Genomic DNA, 22455 nt, shown 5'->3' with positions numbered 1-22455 from the left:
CCTAGCTAATGGTTTTATTCGCCCGTCAAAGTCCCCGGCATCCTCGGCTTTGTTCTTCGTGCCCAAAAAAGAAGGCGACCTTAGAACTTGTATCGATTACCGCGCATTGAACCAGATAACCGTTAAAAACCGTTATCCTCTGCCTCTGATCCCTGAACTCCTTGACCAGGTGAAGGACGCTTGCATATACACCAAGTTAGATCTCCGGGGGGCTTATCATCTGGTACGAGTTAAAGAAGGCGACGTATGGAAAACTGCCTTCCGTACTAAATATGGATTATTCGAGTACCAGGTGATGCCTTTCGGATTGTGTAACGCGCCGGCTGCCTTCCAATACTTCATGAATGATGTCCTTCGGGAACTCATCGATGTTTGTGTTGTCGTATATATCGATGACATTCTGGTGTACTCCTCTTCGGAATCTGATCACAGAAAACACATCAGGGCAGTACTTGAAAAACTGCGCCAACACAAACTATTTGCTAAATTGGAGAAATGTGTTTTCCATACCACAGAAGTCGAGTTTCTAGGTTTCATCCTGACACCCAAAGGAGTCCGAATGGACTCAAGAAAAGTGGATGCCATCCTCAAATGGCCATCACCTAGCTCTGTAAAAGGGGTTCAAAGCATGCTCGGCTTTGCCAATTTCTATCGCAGGTTTATCCCGGAATTTTCACGCGTGGTACAACCCATTACTGCACTCTTGATGAAAAATAAACGTTTTGAATGGTCTGAAGAAGCCAAGCAGGCCTTTCAGGATTTAAAAGCTAAGTTTACCTCTGCACCTATATTGAAACACCCGCGTCCAGATCTCCCTTATGTCGTCGAGACTGACGCATCCAGCCTAGCCATGGGAGCTGTCCTGTCCCAAAGAGATCCCAAAACCAACCAACTGCATCCCGTAGCATTTTGGTCCAGAAAATTCTCGGCACCCGAGGTTAATTATGCAATCGCGGACAAAGAACTGTTAGCCATTAAGTCCGCTTTTAAAGCCTGGTGGCATTATCTGCTTGGCGCTCGACATACCATCACAGTGATCACTGATCACCAGAATTTACAGTATTTGAAAACTGCCAAAGCTCAGTCATCACGGCAGCTCCGATGGGCTTTGTTTTTCGCTGAATTTTATTTTGTGATTACCTATCGACCTGGCTGCAAGAATGGCAAAGCAGACGCCTTATCCCGAATTGGAATGGGAGAATCTGATACAAACTCAGAACCAGTACCAATAATTCCCGAACAGAGGATTCTAGGCATGACTTCGTTACAGACGCTTGAAGACATTCAAGCCAGAGTGAAACAACTTCTGGACCCTACAACCTTACAGGATTGGATACAAAAGGGATCAGACTTTACCATAGATAATGGTTTACCTTATTTTCAAGGACGCTTATTCCTGCCACATAAGGAATTACACAAACTAGTTATTTCCGGTTATCATAATGCATTAATAGAGGGGCACCCCGGTATTGCCAAGACAGAGGAAAAGGTGAAACGACAATTTTGGTGGCCCTCTTGGCGAAAAGATGTTAAATCTTTTGTGATGTCCTGTGGTGTTTGCGCCCAAAATAAAAGTCAAAAGAAAAGACCAGCCGGTCTCCTTCAACCTCTAGACATATCGCCAGCACCCTGGCACACCCTATCAATGGATTTTATTACGGACCTGCCTCCTTGTTCGGGGTACAATACTATTCTGGTAATTGTGGATTTGTTTTCCAAAATGGCCCACTTTATTCCTTTGAAAGGTTTACCTTCAGCTTCTGTCCTAGCCAAAGAATTCCTCGAAAATATTTTTCGGCTACATGGATTCCCATCTATACTAATCTTTGACCGGGGAAGCCAATTCATTTCTCACTTCTGGCGCAAATGTTGTCAAATGGCGCAGATCGACGTAAGATTATCGACCAGTCACCACCCTCAGACCGATGGTCAGACCGAGAGGACAAATCAGTCCCTTGAGCAATACTTACGGTGTATGTTACAGCAATCTGAAAGCAACTGGAAAGACATTCTTTGGATAGCCGAATACGCATATAATAATTCGGTACTGTCATGATCTCTGCTTCCAAAAGGCCAGGACTTACCCAACTCTCTTGGAAGCAGACCCATAACCCAGGTTCCGAGTGCCAGCCAGTCCCAATTGAGACCTTTTGGACCCTGTCCTGGCGCCAGTGGCGCCAGGCTCATAAATATGCCCAGTCCCAGCGCTGCAAGCGCCGGGCTCATAATGCTTGGGTGGACTTACCTGCAGCAGACCATGCTGCTTACTTACCTGCCAGTTGAACCCCTGATCCTCTTCTGTTTGGGACTACTTTTCCTGTTGGGTGGGGCAGGAGCCACTCCTTAGGTTCAGAACACTGGAACTCTTCTGGAAAGCAGGAACTCTTTTCTTACCTAGGCGTGGCTGTGGAAGGAGACACCTAAGCACTACAGGAGGCTATTTAAACCACACCCGATGGATGAATCTTGCTTTGCGTTATTCTGCATCCTCTGCAGCAGAACGCTCATCGTGTCTTCTGCATCTGATCCTGGGCCTAAAGGAAAAAGGCTTACCATCCTGAATCCAGTCTTCAGCAACATCTATAAAGACAAGAAAGAACAGGTTAGCACTACGGTCTTCAGTGACAGCGCATCTCTTACCTGGTCCATCGGCTGTCATCAACGCCTCGCGCAGCATTCCTGCATCTGAAAGACAAAGGCTTACCTACTCTTCACGTGCTCCGGAGGTCATCGCACTGCATTCCGGCATCTGAAAGACAAAAGCTTACCAACTCTTCGCACGCTCCGGAGGCCTTCGGCGCTGCATCCCGCATCTGTAAGACAAAAGAAGGTGCGTTTAAAGATATTGGGTAACGTTAAATACTCACGTGCCATTACTCCATCCACGCCGAACTCAGTGGGCATTCCGGCATCCTTCAGCAGCTCCGAACTGGTACCTGCAAAATAAAAGGACAGTTAGTGCGCATCGTGAAGCAAGCAACAAGCACTTACTTACGCGCTTCCAGGCGCTTCTATTCCGCATACGGGTCCATCCTCAACTCACTTCAGCCAATCAACCGCCATCGCCGGAACCCTGCAAAATAAGAGACAGCATTACAAAAGACTTTTAAAGACATTTGAAATACTCGGGACTCACCGTTCGTGAAGTAAACGACGGACAGCAGTCCTCTGAAGTCAAGAGGCCTGCGCTACCTATCCAGTGAAGAAACTGGTTACAGCACCCTGCCCCGAGGCAGATGGAGAGCTCGGCGCTCACTTACCTAAGGTGAGAGCGTTAACCTTTGGGGTTCTACAGGAGAGGAGAAAAGGAAAGAGATAGGGACACCCCAATAACCCCAGTTCATTAATCCCATATTTTCTATCTGCAGACATCTTACTCTTCGAGTCAGGCATACAGTGCACAGAGGTCCAGCCCAAAGAGCCAACCGGGTGCTACACATCACTTTTGAAGATACGGTAGTCGCCCAGTCAAGACCGGCGCCTCTGCGAGAATCAGGTGAGCGTTACAAGTACACTCTGGAACTGGCCACAGTCCTTTTTATACTTTGTTTGGGCATCACCCTCGAACCTCAAACCTTGACTCACCTCAGAACCTCGGAATGCCTGCAGTAGAACATCTGCATTCTACAATTACCCAAGCCTTCAAAGAGGCAACTACGCATTTACAACAAGCCAAGAGAAAATACTGAATGCTGATCTACATCGGAGTGAAGCACCTCCGTATCAGATTGGGGATCAAGTGTGGTTAGCTACCAGACATTTACCACTCAAAGGGCCTCGAACTTTTAACCTAAAATATCTGGGACCTTTTTTCTATTAGGGCAATAATTAACCCAGTGGCTGTTAAACTTGATTTACCAGCTAGTATGCGAATTCACCCTGTTTTGCATGTGTCACTTCTGAAACCAGTGGTACCCGGAACCCGACTACTCAAACCTCCAGAACCTATTCTAATAGATGGGGAGCCCAAATTCGAAGTGAAGAACATTTTAGACTCGAAAATGTTTAGGTCAAAACTGTTCTACCTAATTGATTGGAAGGGGTACGGACCTCAGGAGAGGTTGTGGGAACCCAGCGACCATGTGCATGCACCTCGATTAGTCAGGAAATTCCACGACTCTTCCCAGACAAACCAAAACACCCGGAGGGAACAACCTTGGCAGGGGCCTTGGGGGGGAGTGCTGTCATGATGCCCGCTCCTGGGGAGCCGGTTCAAGCCCTGCGTCCCCGAAAGCGGACATCCAGTCCCCAAGGAAGGACCCAGCAACCACATATAGGGGCCCTTTGGACAGTGTCCTGGCACCTATGGCGCCAGGCTCATAAAAGACATCAGTCCTGGCGCCATAGGCGCCAGGCTCATTATGGATGTGCTTGGGTGCACTTACCTGATGCAGACCATGCTGCAGGATCCCGGCCTCCTTGAGGCCTGAAAGGAACTACTTTACCTGTGGGACTAATTTACCATCTGGGCGTGGTCGGGGAAGGATACATACCTGATTGGAGGAAGGATACATACCTGGAACTTCTTCCAAGGCTATTTAAACCCCACCCGAACAGTCACACGTGCTTCGCGTTGTTCTGCATCTAGCAGCTGGACGCTCACCGTGTCTGCTCCTGCATCCTGACTTCTGCCACGCCTGCCAGCATCCTGGATCACCTGCATAGGAAGAGAAGAAGAGAACAGAAGAAGGAAAAGTACTTACCTGCTAAATCCGCATCCCGGAGAAATCTCGCCGACAATCCTGAAAAGGAAGACTTTTATTTAAAAGCTCATCGCGTCGATCGCTGCAGCGCCGCATTCCACTCACCTTTACTGGGCGCCTCCATGTTCAGCAGCGATCATCCGGATTCGCAGTCACGCCCCAGCGCCTAGGGAGAAAAAGACCAGAACAAAAGGTGAGAGAGAGAAGGGAATAAGGAAAGCTAAATATCCATGTTAAGACTTACCTATTGATTCATTCCCTCTTCATTTCAGGTCCGCGCCGCATCCTGGCATTTCCGGACCCCGGCCCCTAAGGGGAAAAAGAGACATCAGCGTTAATGAGCGAATGAAAAGACATTACCAAAAAACGCTCATTAAAGACTTGCCTGATTTCTACAAGGATTTCACCTCTCATCTCGGGTCGGTGCCTGTTCCCCGTCATTCCGTACCCCGGCCCCTATGGGGAAAAAGACACTAGCATTAGTACATTAATGCATGGACACAAGAGGAACCTCTTATCAAAAACCTTACTTGGAAGCCAAGCAAGTTTGGTTCTCACCAATCTGAAAATCCAGTGAAGTAACTGGATACCAACGCGCCCCTGCATCAGAAGCAGGATGGAGAGCTCGTCCTTCCAGACCCTAAGGTGAGACGCTACGAGGAATCACAGAAGGGTTTCAAGGAGGGTGAGAGGGGAAAGTGGGAGGCTGATTGCATTACCCTGCAGACAGTTAATCCCCTATTTTCGCCTATGGAAGGATACTTCTGCGAGCCAGACAAGCCAGATTTGGGGGCCCGGTCCAGTCCGTCTTCCGAACTCTGCGCATCACCTTAGAAGAGGTCACAGTAGCGCGAACCAGGCCAGCCAGGTCCATCCAGTTTGATTAAATCTAGCACACTCTTTCTCTAACGGCTATAATGTTTCTCCTTCCCAGCCCCTACCTCTTAATACTAGGCAAAAGTCTGAGTCTTTTGCTCTGCTATCAAGGCTAGACTGGCCTCTATGACCCGCTCTTGGGCTGCCACCTGCATGCGGAGTCCATTGTTCTCCTCACAGAGGGCCTCATTGTCTTTTTTTGTGCTGGCTGTATGGTTTGGGAACAATTAGATAATTTTTGTTGCAGGAGATTCATCTCCTGAGTTTTTGTATTTTTAGTTAGGGTGTTCTCTTCCAGAGCATCTTCTACTCACCTGGCGTGCTCAAATAACTTTTTGTATTCTATTTTTAGTTCACTTAATTTCTGGAGGCCTAACTCTCTTTCCTGTAGATCTGTTTTTAGGTTGCTCACTTCCTGACATAGGGCATCTTTCTCCTGATTCAGGGCGCCCCTTTGTTCAGCCAGGTCATCCCTTTGTTGCTTGATAGCATTTAATTTCTGGCGTTCTTGATCAAAGTCTGTCCGGAGGAGAAGCTCTCTACTTATTAATTCATTACTTTCCTCTTCCAGTTTGTCAACCTGTTTTTGTAAAGGGATTATCTGCTCTGAACAGGCCCTGTTATATTTTGTTTGTTGATTCCTTTTCCTGACACTCTACTTTTAATGCATCTAATTGGACCTCTTGGTCAGATTTATTCTGTTGTTGTAGAGCCAAGTCCTCTTTTAGCTGTTTAATATCATTTTCCAATACTACCTCAGTATCTTGGCTCTTTTGCAATTTTTCTTCCACTAATTTTAATTCAGTCTGGATCTGGTTTAAGAGCCCAGACTCTTTTTGCACAAGGATTCTGATTTCTTCATGTTTTTCCTGCATCACTCCCATATGGAGATACATGTAGGCTGGAATTCTGACAATTTTATTCTGCTCCTCTTTAGTTTTCGGAGTCATGTACAACTATCTCAAAATTTGATGTAATAGGCCACCATCATGCCATGTATCCATGTCCATGGTGGTGACCTGTTGGATCATTTCTTCTAGCCAGACCGCCTTATCTTCCCTCTGACAAATAACTTGTGCAGAAGGTGCTGCCTAACCATGTTGATCTCTACTGTGGTCATTCTGGAAAGTGTTCGTTCTTTATTAATTTATTTATATAAGGTTAACCTGTATTCTGTTGCTTATCTTTACACACAGGCCTGATACTTAGGGTTTATGTTTTGGGAGGCGCTTCTACAGTGTAACACAGCTTTCCAACCACACAAAGTATCACTACCTTGAAGGTTAGCCTGCTGTGTTAAGCTGTCATGGGTGGTAACACTTTCTCAACCCCCGGCATGAGCCCCCAATCTGTTAAGGATTCTAATCGGGCATCATACACCAGGCCACTATCCTAGGATTCAGTGCACAATTAAAACACTTTTTCTTAATTTCCTAGAATTTGGATTGAGCTGGCACACAACCCATCTCACATCCCTCTTTTACAAATACCCTGGGTCACAATGGACCATGAACCGGCCCAGTGGGTGGTAATACAATATTTATTTATTTTAAATTCAAAGCAAATCACACAAAGTTAATATTGGGCAGCAATCACCAATGGGGTGATAATTACAAGGTAAAATGATGAAATACACCTAGTTTGACCTTCTACTATAACATATCCAAAACACAAATGAATGGGAGCAATTTTATTGTCCAGGTAGATAGCACCCAAGATTTCCCCCTGCAATGCTCCCTCCAACCCCTGTTAATCGAATTGAGTGGATAGAAGGGATCAGCAAGGAGTCAGGTATACTAGGCAGCAAACAGAATTAAATCCGACCTTCCCCCACAAAATAAGAGGCAAAATTTTAAAACCTTTACAATTGCATAAAATAGCACTCAGAATGACTAAATATTCAATTTAAAGTGCGGTTGAATGAATGAGGGAAATCTGAGTTATAACAGTATCAGGGATATAAGAATACTAGCAACTACAAGGCAAGGTACCAACAACGGGCATACAGTTCAAAAATCTACTTTGAAGTGACAACACAGTGCAGCCAAATCACGTGCATAGAAATTGCATGTGCTAATTTACACAGGTTTAAATGTCAACGGTTTGATAACCGGGGGAAATAGACAGAATCGTAATGCGGTTTTTATGCTGAGTGACAGATGCACATCACAGGGATAATATGAAAGTGAAAGAGTGACTCTAAATTACTGACAGGATTAGATTCTCAATGGGAAAGGAAATTTGGTTTTAAAACTAAAAGCAGTTGACAGAGAAAATCGGTTTGGAAAGGAAAAGACAAGTTTCACTTAAACTAGATTTTATTGGCAAGAAAAGAGAAACGCCACCCATGAATAGAAAGGTTAAACTGCAGTTTTAACCCTTCACGCAGTGTGCCTCTTTTAGGGAGAAATAATTTATTTACTCAAACATAGTACTAAGGACTTACAAATGGCAGAAATTAGTGGAAGGATGGCGCTAACACTAGGATATCAAAGACAGGATGCACACAGAATTCTGACAGTTTTAAACAAGTTATCAGGGTATTGATGGGATTACTTAGAAGGTGGAAAAAAGACAAGGCATCAAGATGGGGTATGCTATGTGTTGCTATGGGATGGGGGATACTCACAATCAGCACTTGAGTTTGGGATTTGGGACAGCCAACCAGGTTTCTGGACTCAAAGGATCTTGGGTTTCTTTTTGGATCAGTCGTCCTGTCTGTATAGAGTCAGCTATGCTCTGGCCTGCCAGTGGAATCTGGAATTTTGCAGGATGAAAATGGAATGTCTGGATACGCAGGAGCTGGAAAATTCAGAAGTGTGTGGCCCCTGTCTCTGTGAGCCTCTATCTTTTATAATGTGGGTGATATCACAGGATTTAAGATGGGGCAGACCTTTGGCTTGCCATGCCTCTAACAACTGTATTTGTCAGGAGTTACTGATACCATCTTCCAGTCAACAGGTTGCACTTCAGCGACATGACATCAGTTTTATGGGGTGTGCTCACAAAGCCCATGCCCTTGCACAGTTATTTTTGCCAACAATCAGTCATGACATAGATTGCACATTTTTACATTTGTGGCACTTTTGCAAATCACAAATAACATATTTCATACAGAGCATGGCAGTCCAACTCCCCGGTTTGTATGGTGTCATTTAGCCCTCCTAATAATCTTTCACGATTTTCAGTGGGAAATATTTTACCTAAAATTCTACAATTTTATATATGTGTACCTATTATCACAGAGAATGTTTGCATTAACTTTTAACATTCCACCTTGTATACTTTTCCCATGATTTACATTTTCCTGCCGTTTGCGTTCCTTACATACTAGGGACAACTACTATGTCTTGTTTTAATGACACAAAAATTACATTTAAACTCGTGAACTTTCACATTCTTGTGTGGTCCTGTTGCAGAAATAAAAGTCTTAAAGTGTATTTAATAAAATAGACTTTTGAGCCAGGTGGGCTGGCTTTTGTCTTCCAGGCCACAGCCAAATGTCAGTTCACCCAGTGTTGCCCTGGAGTTTGTCTTTGAAGTTCTCCAGTTGGAGTGGAGGGGAGGTGCTGCTAACAAAGTCACACTTATGTGTCCCAGAAATCCATTGTGTCAGGCTAGAACACTGCCACAGAGTCTGATAGGGGTGCAAGGTCTTCCCCTTGGCCCATTCATAGTTTCCAGATGCTGGACCCCTTGAGAGGATGCAGGTCCTGTTCCCAGGAAGTAAATGTCCTTTGAAGCCAGGGCCTGGAAAAAAAACCTGTCCTGCTGGTTTCACAGTAGATTTATTTATTTATTTATTTATTTATTTATTTATTTATTTATTCTTTCCTGAACCAGAAGCAAGTATGTTGGGAATAAATATCCAACATATATTTTAAAACAAACCCCCCCTCACCTTTCTATGCAAGGACAGGGCCTTAATTCAACAATTTACTTTTTAACAGACATTTTCTTGTTTGCAAAAAGCAACCATTTTTACACGTGGTTAATTTTCCTTGGCTGTCACTTCACAGTGCAGTTTTCTCTTCCATCTAGATCCTAAATATTATTTGCAGCCCTGGTGAATTTCTCATACACAGAAATCTGTCCCAGGTAAAGGTTCACTGACACTTACATAAGCACAGAGACATAGGGCTTCTTGTGAAGAGTTTAGCTGGGATATTTTATTGCAAAGTAAATCATTTTTGCGTATGGCTTTGAATGCAGTTCTTGGTTATTTCACAGATCTTACCTGACACAGCCTATCCTTCAGTGAGAAATGCCCCTTTTTTCTGGAGTACAACCTGAAGGTGGATAAACATAGCTGGGTCTCACTGGTTCAGAACTGTGTACTGTTGAACAGATGAAAAAGAGCATCAAGGCACAGTCATTTTAAAAGGCAGAATATTTCCTTTTTCAGTGAAAAGCTTGTGGGCTGGCAGCCAGGCAGCGCTGCCTTTGAATTCTTTTCTTTTTGGTGCAAATTAACTTTTCTCTGGTGCCAATGAAGAAAATACTGGCAGCATTTCTCTGGGTATTTGGTGTTTCATCTCGCCCCATGTGTGGCAGGTAAGACAGCACAGCCATTATTTTGGTGACTGCAAAATGTAGTTTTAAGGCAAGGCGATAGTGCTCAACAGCGCCAGCGCAGCCATTCTGCCGGTGACTACTGAGATGTGGTTTGGTGATGTAGAGGAGTTCTGCTGGGCGGTAGATGTATCCCACAACAGGCAGGTATCAATTCAGGGAAAGGATCCAGTGCATGCATGACAGCATCACCTCCATACATCAATATACAAAACAACTACATGTAACAGAATGCCCCACACCAAACTGACAAAAAGGAGCACAAACATAGTCAATTAAACATACAACACCTGATGCACAGAGAATACTTATGCTCCCACCCACATAACACTGTTTGCCTGCACACCAGTTGGCCAGGTCCCCTGCCTGTTAGAAGTACACAATCACACATGCATCTCAATTGAAATCTAACTGTTTTCTAGTAAATATGTCAGGTTTTGTTTCATGGACACATTGGTATTACTGCATTGTAACACAATAATGACACATATAGCACTTCCATTTGTGTCAGTTGTACTAAAAGAGTCAGAGGTCATGTTTCCTGTGAATGGGCCATGCAAATGCCACTGCACACCACACACCCAAAAAAGCATTTTCACAATTTGCATTTCGGATACCTGAAATAGGACATATGCTAGCTACACTTCCTTTTTCTTCTCAAATTAACACTATACAGCCTGTGCCAACATGAAATTGGCAGAAGTATGACACTGTGCACATTCGGTTGCTCCCGTGGAGGTAATGCTGGTTATCCCCTAATGCCATGGTTGATGACCCCCGCTCCGTTCTTCGCTGTATGTACGCCGGCTCCTGCAGTTGGCACCCGCATCCTGGGTGAACTAATCACTCGTTTGTGGACACACAGGGTCCCGCAGCCACATCAAGCTATGGCATATCCAGACCCTACAAGCCTGGGTGCCCCATAAACATGAGGGCCAACTATTGACCGCCACTCGCAGGCATCCGCTCCAGGGACATCCTAATTCCTGCACAGCCAAGCTCCTCTGACGGCTCCAAGACTGCGTCTACAGTGCATCCAGTACACCAGCTACTCACCTGTAGGAATCTCCTCCAACAGTTTGAAAGGGTATGCTGCATACTTCTCTCAGCTCCCTGATTACCCCGACTGGAAGAAGCACTATTCTCTGACTTCCATCCAGGGGAGACCAAGTCGAGGCCTTGAAGAATTCTTCCCGCTGCTCCTCTGACGGCTCCAAGACTGCGTCTACAGTGCATCCAGTACACCAGCTACTCACCTGTAGGAATCTCCTCCAACAGTTTGAAAGGGTATGCTGCATACTTCTCTCAGCTCCCTGATTACCCCGACTGGAAGAAGCACTATTCTCTGACTTCCATCCAGGGGAGACCAAGTCGAGGCCTTGAAGAATTCTTCCTGCTGAAACGTCACAGGACCACATCATTTTGAGGGCATAATTCCCCCAATCCCGCTTCATAATTCGATCTGTTTCCAGACGTTGACCAACGACTAGGTCCCCTTTTTTCCTAGGAGTCAATAAAAATATATTCAGTGTCAGGAAGGAAAAAAATGTCCTTTCTTTGATTCATGATTTTGACTCCATGCACTTTATACAGTTGGTTGCCTTGTGTTAAAACGCTACACTATGTTTCTTTGCATACATTGCACATTTAGGCAAACCACTAATGATTATGTATTTGTATGTTTTGTTGTTAATTTTCTTTAAGCATTTGCTACCTTTCCTTGATGCATTTGTTAAACAAGATGAATGTGTTTTGATTTATATGTACACAAAAAAACAGAAAAGTATCATGTTAAACTGAATGTAGAAAAATGTTCTCTGCACCTACTAACACTGGCTAAATAAAAAGCTACAGTGTAACCTTTAAGGGCTTAACGGCACTTCTTCTCGATTACGTATGAGAGTTAGCTTAATGAAATGGCTTCTGTCATACCAAGCATGCTGAATAATCCACCCTTTACAAAAATGTATATGTAAAGTGACCAAAAGCAAGTGGTAGGACGCCATCTCTTTTGTTTCAAGTATTATTAGCTCTTAAGTCCTCCCACTTTTCCATGAGATGACCCTCCAGTTACCTTGATGACCCCCGTAAGGCAACCACACAACATCCACAATCAGGCATACAACCGTGCCCATGTATGTACTCGGTGCACCATTAAACAGACATTTGGCCTGTTAAATGTGAGGTTCCGGTGACTGAGAAGATCGGGGGGAGCACTAATGTACAGCCCTGAAAAGGTGGAAAAGATAATGCTTTCCTGTGCCATGTTGCACAACATGTGTATCAGGCGCGATGTTCCACTTCCCCCCAACATGGACATGCACCCACCAGAGGCTGAGGATGACAGTGATGATGGGCTGGCAATTGCACAGCGCCATGATGGCATGGATGAATGTGTTGCACAAACGTAGCAGAAAGCTGTTGGGCTCATTTTATAGATGCCCATCTCAATATATGCCTTTCAAATGGCTGAATCTTACATTTATTGAAAGGTTTTCCTTTTTTCAACTTTTTTTCTGGATCCGGATTGATTTTTGGGATGAGTGAGTCCTAGACAGGCAATGTGTTTGTGTTTCCCTTTGCTTTTCACCTTTATTTTCACAGTATAGCACAAGACACCACCAGCAGAGCGGTGTAGGAATACATTGTGTCATCTTTACTTTAAGTCACATCCCAGTTAATGTTGTGACCTGTACTGAACAGGCTGGTGGCAGTGCGCCATTTATAATTGTTTTTTTTTTCCAATGCACAGCAATGCTCTCTTTAATTGTCTACAATGATAATGCTTTTTCCAGTACCATACATTATCAATGTCTGTGCCTCATGATACAAGTCCTGTTCTTTGTGCCATCTTCTTGTCTGTTGGCAATCTTATTTCTCAAGTCAGAAATTTGCAAATAGTGGCATGCACCTTTGAAGCAATCCAGCTCTGGATTGTTAATCGGTGCTTAGTCTGAGTGAACTGGCTGGAAGTGGATTTTTTTCACCATCTTTTCCCAATCCACAATTTATCCATGGTTTGACCTGTTGCTGGTCCGACTATTGTGGTGCAGGGTGCCTTTGATTCATCAGCCTCGACCTGTTTTCCAATGCTCTTTCATAAGCCTCCTCTGCAAAATCTGGATACATAGAAATTGTGAGACCACCAGAGACACACTGGAGGACTGGTGCTGTGGCCAGCATCGGACAAGCCAAACGCCAGATTTTGGACTATTTCCTTCATATTGACTGGGAACACCTGAACCGAATTGCTTGCTCCTCTGGACTGGTGGGACCAAATATTCTGAAGCTCTGCTGTCCGTCTATTGCTTTTAAAAGGTCAGAGTCATTGATAAGTGTGCATTTAGTCTGCACCCAAATAGAAGTGGGCTGCAGCTTAGAGCACTATTGCTGGAAGGTTTGCTGACATCCTCCCACCTCTGCTGGAACATTGCCAACCTCCTGTTTCCGCTTCTCACTACTTTCACTATGAAGAAGAGCCTGCTGTAAACCGATGTTCGACTGTGTTACTATCAAGGGACTGATGACCTCTAGCGGGTCACACCAAAACCTGTCCCCATCTGTTGCACCTGAATTGTTCTATTGTGCTGGTGGGATAGAATTTGAGCCATATTCTCCCTGTCTTGGGGTCTCTGACTTACCCTGACCTAACTGTTACTGGAAGCTTTCAACCTGCAGTCTGTAAACCTCCTAAAGTGTAGCCTGCAGTGAACCTGTTGTCCCCACTGATTTCCTGTGCCTGTGGTGTTGAATGCCAGGGTTCAGGTGTTGAGATACCTTGTATCACTCTATGCCCCGCTATCCCAATGGCATAGCACAACATTTAGGGGATGCCCTGTGATCCATGCTGAGGGACCCCCACCCAAGGCTTGGCAACAAATCACGGGTTGCGCCACACTGCAGGCCAGCCTAGACTACCACGCTTGCACAATACATACAATGATCATGCTTTGCTGCATGGACACGCCACACACTGCACTCAGAGAAAGATATACATATGTGTTTAATGCATTATACAGCACACTTTCTGAGAAATATTGTCTAAAAAGCCAGAGCTTTTGCAATTGTTTTGCAGGGTAACACCAATCCAACAATCTAATGCATGCAAGTCACCAACAGTGCACAGGAACATTAATGCTTTAATTAATTGAATGCATTGCTATTAAAAATACCATGCCACATTGAAAACATGTCCAGCTGTCTGCACAACGTAGACCAGTCTAGACACGTAGTAAACATATTACAGTAACACATGCAATGCCACATTAAGGCATACCTAGACTGGTTGCACCAGAATGCTAGTTGAAGCAATAACACTATGTACACAATGTATACAATGCCACAGTAAGAAACGGCTAGACTGGCTACACCCAAATGCCAGTCTAGCCAGGAAATTACACTTCGCAGGACTGCTTTAATAAAGATGCCCAATAAAAAAAGTCAAGGCACAGTAAGAAATGACTAGACTGGCTGCACCAAAATACCTGTCTAGCCACTAAAATCACAAATGTTGCTTTCTGTGGTTGGGCATGGATGACCATTACGATTTAGTGCACAAGCCCTAAACCCACCCTTCCACCACACAGCTTCTACCTCGCTCCCCAAAATCAGCTCCTTGGCCCAGAAGTATCTCCATGTCCCTCTTCCTTGCCCAGCATATATGTATGAGGCACCTTGCCTCGTAGGTAAGTACTGGAACAAGGAAGAGTGGGACTAGGAGTAATGAAAATTAAAGTTAACTAAACCAGGCATTACCTCCACATCCCTCTACTTCATCCCAATACTTGTGTATGGGGCAAGGGGCCTCAAGTACTACGTCAACTACCCTGGCTCCTGGTCGAAAGCAGGGTGAAGTTTAAAGCCCTGTGCTTGACTCACTGTGCTTTATATGATCTGGGCACCGCCTGTTTTCGCAAAAAGATTATTCTTTACAAGCCTACCAGAGATCTTTGTTGTGCTAACGTTTGTCTTCTTGTAGTTCCAAGATTTAAGAAGACGTCAGTAGGTGGTAGGGCTTTTTCAGCTGCAGCTGAATACTCCACCACTTGCCTTGAGATTTACTGAAGACCATGTTAAGTTTCGGACATCACTTAAGACCTTCCTCTATCCTAGCTATCTAGGATACCCATATCTTGACTCTGGTACTCCTTCATATTCTCCTTGGATACTTAGTGCCAGGATACCCTCGGGTGACAGTCTGCTACAAATAGCAGTAGCAGAACATAACATAGCATACACAAGTACTGGGACGAGGAAGAGTAGGGCTAATAATAAAGATTGCCAGTTAGTAATACAGGCATTAAACACAAGCGCATGGAAATTCACACATAATTCAGCATGCACTCTCACACACGAACACCCAAGCTGCCACCCACAAATCATACACTCCCAACATTCCCACACATTACATTGTATACATATACATATACACACACACTTCCATGCATGCAGACACATTTACACAAAATACATTTTCTTACCTTTTTGAATCCGTTGGTCCGAAACCTCCAGCTCCATGCAGCAGGAACGCTTGTTCTCGTCATGCGCAGAGGAGCTGGAGCTCTTCATTTCATGGGGTTAGGGGGAGTCCTGTGACTTCAAAAAGAAAAGTTTCTTTTTAAAGTCACTCTGACTTCATATAGAAATTATTTCCGTCACAGGACTGAACTGTAAAGGAAATATTTCTTTATGAAGTCAGAGTGACTTCAAAAAGAAACTCTTTCTTTGTTAAGTCCGAGGAGACCCACTCTACGACATTTGCTGGCAGGGTCCCCTGCACCACAGGAGCTTTGGGAGTCCCATATATCCCAATACCCTATTCCCATTCACTTGCATTGGGAGTAAAGCCCTTAATATAAAAGTAGATACCTTACTTGGACAAAGGCGGTGGATCCTGGGTCAGGAGTCCTCTCTTCAGTCGTTTAGGACCTGAGGACTGGTTGTCTTTCTCCTTCATAGCTGGATGAATCTCTGGAACTTTGCTACAATGGCTTTTTTACAAGAACTTGCTTGATAACATCCCCTGCCTGTAATAGATTTAACTAACACAAGGATGTGGCCGGGCCGCTTTTATTTTTCTTGTAGCCTAAAGTAACTCAAGCCTACCTAAATGTTGTAAACTGTTCTAAACCCTTTTCATACACTTTTTCCATTTACAGTGTACATGTTAATGTCTTTACTAAACTGTGCTATAATCTAAAGTGGTAGGTAACCCATGTTGGTGTTACCACTGGGGTGTAAATATGTTTAATAGCAACTTAACTTTCCGGTAGTGAGTTGATTTTACTCTGTGCCTATAACTTAATGAATACAATAATTGCTTTTGATAACCGTACTTCACTGCACTCCTACCCCTCCTGAGTCTAGCCCATCTGCTCAGCCATTCTACCATTGTGAGTTTAGTCAAAAACATTAGTGTGAAACTAGTTGCATCTTTAGGTTAGGTTCTCAGAACCCCTGAGCAAAGCAGGTTCTAATACATTCTTCACACACTTAAATGCTCACATCATACACAATCTTCCTGATCTGGGACACATTTTTTTGCAAGTATGCTGCGATTCACATTTAGCATGTTAACAGAGTGCATCAGGGCTGTTACACCTCAAAGCCATTTGAAAATCAGTCCGTTGAACTACAAACATTATGGGCCTCATTACAAGTCTGGCAATAAGGGCGCCAGTAGCAACATACCGGCACCCGTTGTGGACCGCCAAACTACGAGTTTGCCAGTAGGGGCCATGAAAAGCCCTGCAGGCCTGACCTGCCAGGAGTTCAGGCCACTGCCTGCAGAGTTTTCACTGAAGCTCTGGCACCGTTATAAACGGCGCTGGTGCTTTAGTGTCCCCATTCCTGTGGAGTCCTAAGGCACTTCACATTAATGGGGATTTACCGTTCCGCCGCAGTTCATGATGTCCCGCTGGCACCGGGATATCAGGCGGTTTGAAACAGTGTTATGGGGTTGGCGGTAGCCCGCCACCTACCGACGGGTTTTACCACAGACCTCGTAATGAGGGCTGTTGGGCCTTAAAGAGGGGTAAACAATAAAAGTCTCACTGAAATGAAAATATATTTGACACTTGATTTTTCTTTATGGGCAAACCAAGAATAATGCTTAATGTTGGGCATTTTAGTACCAAAAAAAAACCCCAAAATAAATGGCTTTGAGAGTGCAATATAAATCCACCCATGACCCCTCTAGAGCCTCTGCTAATCAATATAACCACTCTGCTCTCCCTCAGGAGATTGAGAAAATAATGTGCTCTGTGCTATTGATGTAGACAGCCCTACAGATAAGTGGTGTACCAGCCATTAAGCCCTAAAACAGGCAAATACCCCAATATAAAAAAGGGTCAGTATAAATGCCCCAACAACACCTATGAAACAACAGTGGGTGCTGCACCTTTCTTCTTCCCACACCGCGCCACTGATATGTACAGATTAATGGTACCAAAATACCTGTACCACCGGAAGGGGATCTCATAACCACTAAGTGCAAACGAGTCTACATTACAAAAATGTACCCGTTTTTCAGTTACAATGTATGTAATTCCCATGCATGATTGGCCAAAGGAATTACGTTTTTTACTCCTGAAAAAAATCATGTTATTGCCAACTTCAATAAATTAGGTGTAAAATACTAGCACTTCAAAATCTTATCTGGAGCCCGTAGATTAGGGAGGCCTATTTGGCTTCTCTAATTGAATGTCATACTTGCATAATATAACATTAGCATATGCATGTTTAGAAAAGGTGCTTAGGGAAACATCTTCTTTAAAGAAATAAATACAATTAAGTGTGATAGTTTGCTTACTCACAAGTGTGTAGTCACAATTCTTTAGTGAGTTTTTAGCATACTCATGTTATTTATGTAGATATGAAACAATTTAATATTCTCGCTATTTTTTCTGCATTCAAATATTGAGGGGCTGATTCATGGAATTATTTGCGCTGAAAAACGGGGATTTGTGCGCCATTCTGCCCGCAAATGGCACACAAACACCCGTTTTTCGCCGCAAATAATTCCATGAATCAGCACCTAAATGTCTTGAACAGGTGCTACTGAAAAGGTTTTCAATAACATAATCATTTTTTAAAACTAATCTAATACTTCATTTTTAGAAATTCCATTTTGCATTTTAGGGCAGCCACTTGATAACGCCATAGTCATGAATGCTTCTGTTGCAAATATTATCGTGGCCATCCTGCTAGGGCACCGATATGACTACCAAGATCCAACATTCCTGCGGCTTCTGAATTTGATCAATGAAAACCTCAGACTACTGGGATCTCCAATGGTTTCGGTAATTTAATGCTTGTTTGGTTATGTTGCTATTTCCATGTGAACATGATAAAGTATAACTATATTTTTGTTGTATTTTCTGATTGTACGTGTTTTTGACAATTTGGTGTATTTTCATGTAACCATTGCCTATACCTCTTGTATGATTGACCTTTATGCATTAACATTTTGATAATATTAAATGTGAGAACATGTTCATAAATACTATGATAAACATAGACTATGGATACAGTTGGTCTCATTTAAAAAAAGAAATAAGTTACTTACCTGTAACTATTGTTCTCTGGCATGGGTCTGGCATGGATTCACATGCTCATGAATATTCCCCGTCTTTAGGCTGGCAATCCTCGGTAGAGAAAAACTCAGTTTCAGTGTCACTTCTGAACTGTCCTTCTCCTAACAACCAATCACTGGTCTCTGGGTCATACTGTCCCAGCCAATGACTGCCCTATACCTAAGCCCCTCCTCTGGCACCCATCTTCAGATTTGGTAGCACATAAAGTGGCAGTAGGACCAAGAGAAGAGCCACAGAGGGGCAGGCAGGAGAGTTTGCATATGAATCCATGCCAGACCCATGCCGGAGAACAACAGTTACAGGTTAGTAACTTGTTCCTTCTCCAGCATGGGGTCTGGCATGGATTCGCATGCTCATGAATAAAGAATACATAGCAGTACACACATGCACAACCACAGGATTGGCAAGGCTCAACATTAAGCACCTCAACATTAAGCATCTCTTACCTCCTCACCAGGCTCACCTTCAAGCAAACAGGTTGCGCAGCACTGCCTGGTCAACTCTGGACTCCTCCCTGGAATCCCTGTCAATGCAGTAGAACTTTGTGAAGGTGTGCGTAGACCTCCACGTAGCAGCCCTGCAGATGTCAAGCAGAGGCACACCAGACAGGAACATCGTAGTTGCAGCGATCGCTCTGGTTGAATGGGCTCCCGGACGGCCAGGCAACAGTCGGTTTGCCAACCGGTGACAATAGGTGATGCAGCCAGAGAGCCACCTGGAAATGGAAGCCTAGGAGAGGGCCTTCCAATGGTTCACAAGGCCAAAGTTCACAAAATGTTGCGACGTCTTCCGGAAACTCTTTGTGCAGTCCACATAGAACATCAGCGCTTTAGCCACATCCAGCGAGTCCTCTCGGCCGGCGACAAAGGCGTTGGGAAGAATACAGGTAACACCAAGGGCTCGTTCAGATGAAAGTCCGATGGCACCTTGGGCATGAAGGAGGAGTGCGTCCGTAGCACTACCCTCATCTTGTGGAATGTCAAATAAGGTGAGTTACAAGAGAGGGCCTGGATCTCTCCCACTCGTCATGCAAAGGTGATGGCCACAAGAAAAGCTGTTTTCCACGACAAACATTTCAGTGCCGCCAAATGCATAGGCTCGAACGGAGGACCCTTGAGCCTAGTAAGCACCACATTGAGCTCCCACGCCAGGGCCGGAGCCTTCACCGGCGTGAATGAGCGAAATAGTCCTTTGACGAACTCCTTGACCAATCGATGTGACCATAAGGATGATCGTCCTGGAGATCGGGTGTAACGGGAGATAGCCGCCAGATCATCTTTGATGGAAGCATGGGCCAGACCTGCCTTGGCCAATGACAACAAATACGGAAGCACCTGCGGAGAAGTGACTCGTAGAGGGTCGATCTTCTGAGTACGGCACCAAACGGCGAACCTCTTCCACTTGTGCCTGTAGCATTTGAGAGTAGATGAAGCTCTGGCTTGGCAAGCACCTCCTTACAATCTGCTGGGAGATTATAGCCCCCAAACTCTAGTGCTGCAGGAGCCAGGCCTTCAGGATCAGCGACCTTGGTCGTGGTGCAGAATCGCACCTCCTTCCCTGGCAAGAAGATCTGCGACCGCCGGAATCTTGACTGGAGGGGATGCTGACATGTCCAGAAGTTTCGGCTACCATATCTGTCTCGGCCACGCCGGTGCGACGAGGATCATCCTGCACCGGGACCGTCTAAGTTGATTGACTAGTTGAAGAAACAACAGCAACGGGGGGAACGCATACAGAAACAGGCCATACCAAGCGAAAGAGAATGCATCCCCCATGCTCCCCAGCTAGGGACATCTGCTTGGGACCCTCCGGCACTTAGTGTTTATTGCCTTTGCAAACAGATCGATCTGGGGATTGCCCCATCTGCAGGACAGGTGATCCACTTGGTCCTGCCGAAGTTCCCACTCGTGGCAAAAGTGCAGCTCCCTGCTGAGATTGTTGGCAACAGTGTTCTTCACTCCTGCCAGATGAAACGGGATGAGGACCATCCTCTGGGCTACGGCCCAGTGCCATAGGTCCTGCGCCTCTTTGGAGAGCGCTGGGGATCTGGTGTCCCCCTGCTTCCTGATGTAAAACATTGTGGTAGTATTGTCCGTGAAGACCCGCACCACCTTGCCCTTGAGGGACGGCAGGAAGGACTTGAGGGCCCAAAACCCTGCTCACAGCTCCAGCACATTCATGTGCAACGCCTTCTTCTCCGGCAGCTACAGGCCTCTTGCGTGAAGACTTGCGGTGTGAGCACCCCAAATTTCCAGTGAGGCGTCCGTCGTGACCGTCTCTTGGTACAGTGGGGTCTGGAAATCTGCACCTCTGGACAGATGTGAGCAGACTCCCCACCATCGTATCGCTCGACGGAAGCTTTCATCAAGCTTAATATTGTCCTGGAAGCTTCTTGACACTTGTATCCAACGTCTATTGAGGAACTCCGACAGTGGACGCATCCGCAGCCTGCATAGTCAGATGAGGTAAATGCATGATGACATCATGCCGAGCAGAGACTTGATGGATCTCACCGCGGCAACCTTCAGGGCCAACAGCCGTTGCACCTTGCCCAAAATGGCTGCTATCCTTTCCTCCGATGGAGATGCCAGACATGACACTGTGTTGAGTCGAGATCCCAGAAACAGCGCATCCTGCGATGGAGTCAAGCAGGACTTTGCACAATTGACCGAGAACCGCAGATCCGTCAGGAGTTGGAGGAGTTGGAGGTCCTCGCCGTGTGTTCACCGGCGATGTCCTTTGAGCTTGCCTGGATGAGCCAGTCGTCCAGGTAAGGGTTTATGTGGATCCCTCATAGACGCAGCTGCGCCGGCACCGGCACCAGGCACTTGGTGAAATCTCTTGGCGCCGACTTCAATCCGAAGGGCCTTGAACTGGTAATGTTGCCCTTGAACCCTTGAGTCAAGCAGGACTTTGCACAATTGACCGAGAACCGCAGATCCGTCAGGAGTTGGAGGAGTTGGAGGTCCTCGCCATGTGTTCACCGGCGATGTCCTTTGAGCTTGCCTGGATGAGCCAGTCGTCCAGGTAAGGGTTTATGTGGATCCCTCATAGACGCAGCTGCGCCGCCACCGGCACCAGGCACTTGGTGAAATCTCTTGGCGCCAACTTCAATCCGAAGGGCCTTGAACTGGTAATGTTGCCCTTGAACCACGAAGCACAGGCACTTGCGGTGGCCCTTGTGGATGGGGATGTGAAAATAGGCATCTTCCAAGTCCAGCGACGATAGAAAATCCCCCTCTTCTAGCTGTCCTAGCACATGCTGAAGAGTCACCATCCGGAACTTTTGAGACTTGATGTGCTTGTTCAGACGGCAGAGGTCTAAGATGGGCCTCCAACCGCTGGTCTTCTTTTTGACGAGGAAGTACACTCTGGAGCCCTGTCGCACCCTTTTTTAGCATGGCCCACACCTCCAGCAGAAGCTGAGGGACGTGGTTTTCCTGCCGGGCCACTGATGATATATGGGGACACTTCTGTTGAGATTCCAGGGTGTGTCTTGGGCGACAGCATCCAGCACCCAACGGTCGGTGGAGATGGTCTTCCACATGCTGACGAAGTTCACCAGCCTGTCTCCCACTGGGGTGCACAGTTGAGGGCCCGATGCCACGGCCGGTTCAATCCTGTTTTGACGTTGAAGTGCCACCTTGGGGACCTTGGAGACGACGACATCCTCCTCCAGATTTTATACGGCCCCTGTGGGTCTCCTGGGA

At 45.5% G+C, this 22455-nt stretch overlaps 1 protein-coding gene across 3 annotated transcripts in view; it reads left to right on the top strand.

The window, feature by feature from the left end:
* The window catches only part of LOC138453177 (cytochrome P450 2K6-like), an 825478-nt gene that overhangs the window by 292471 nt on the left and 510552 nt on the right, over positions 1-22455 (top strand). For all 3 annotated transcript variants that reach the window (XM_069605776.1, XM_069605774.1, XM_069605775.1), the window contains one exon: positions 18291-18451. In XM_069605776.1, the coding sequence (XP_069461877.1) occupies positions 18291-18451 (161 nt within the window). The remainder of the gene's footprint in view (positions 1-18290; positions 18452-22455) is intronic.

The sequence above is a fragment of the Ambystoma mexicanum genome, chromosome 4p (genome assembly GCF_040938575.1).
Source record: "Ambystoma mexicanum isolate Mex_15411 chromosome 4p, UKY_AmexF1_1, whole genome shotgun sequence".
In the NCBI taxonomy this organism is placed as follows: Eukaryota; Metazoa; Chordata; class Amphibia; order Caudata; family Ambystomatidae; genus Ambystoma; species Ambystoma mexicanum.
Note: the sequence above shows the minus strand (reverse complement) of the source record. Positions and strands in the feature narration are given on the sequence as shown.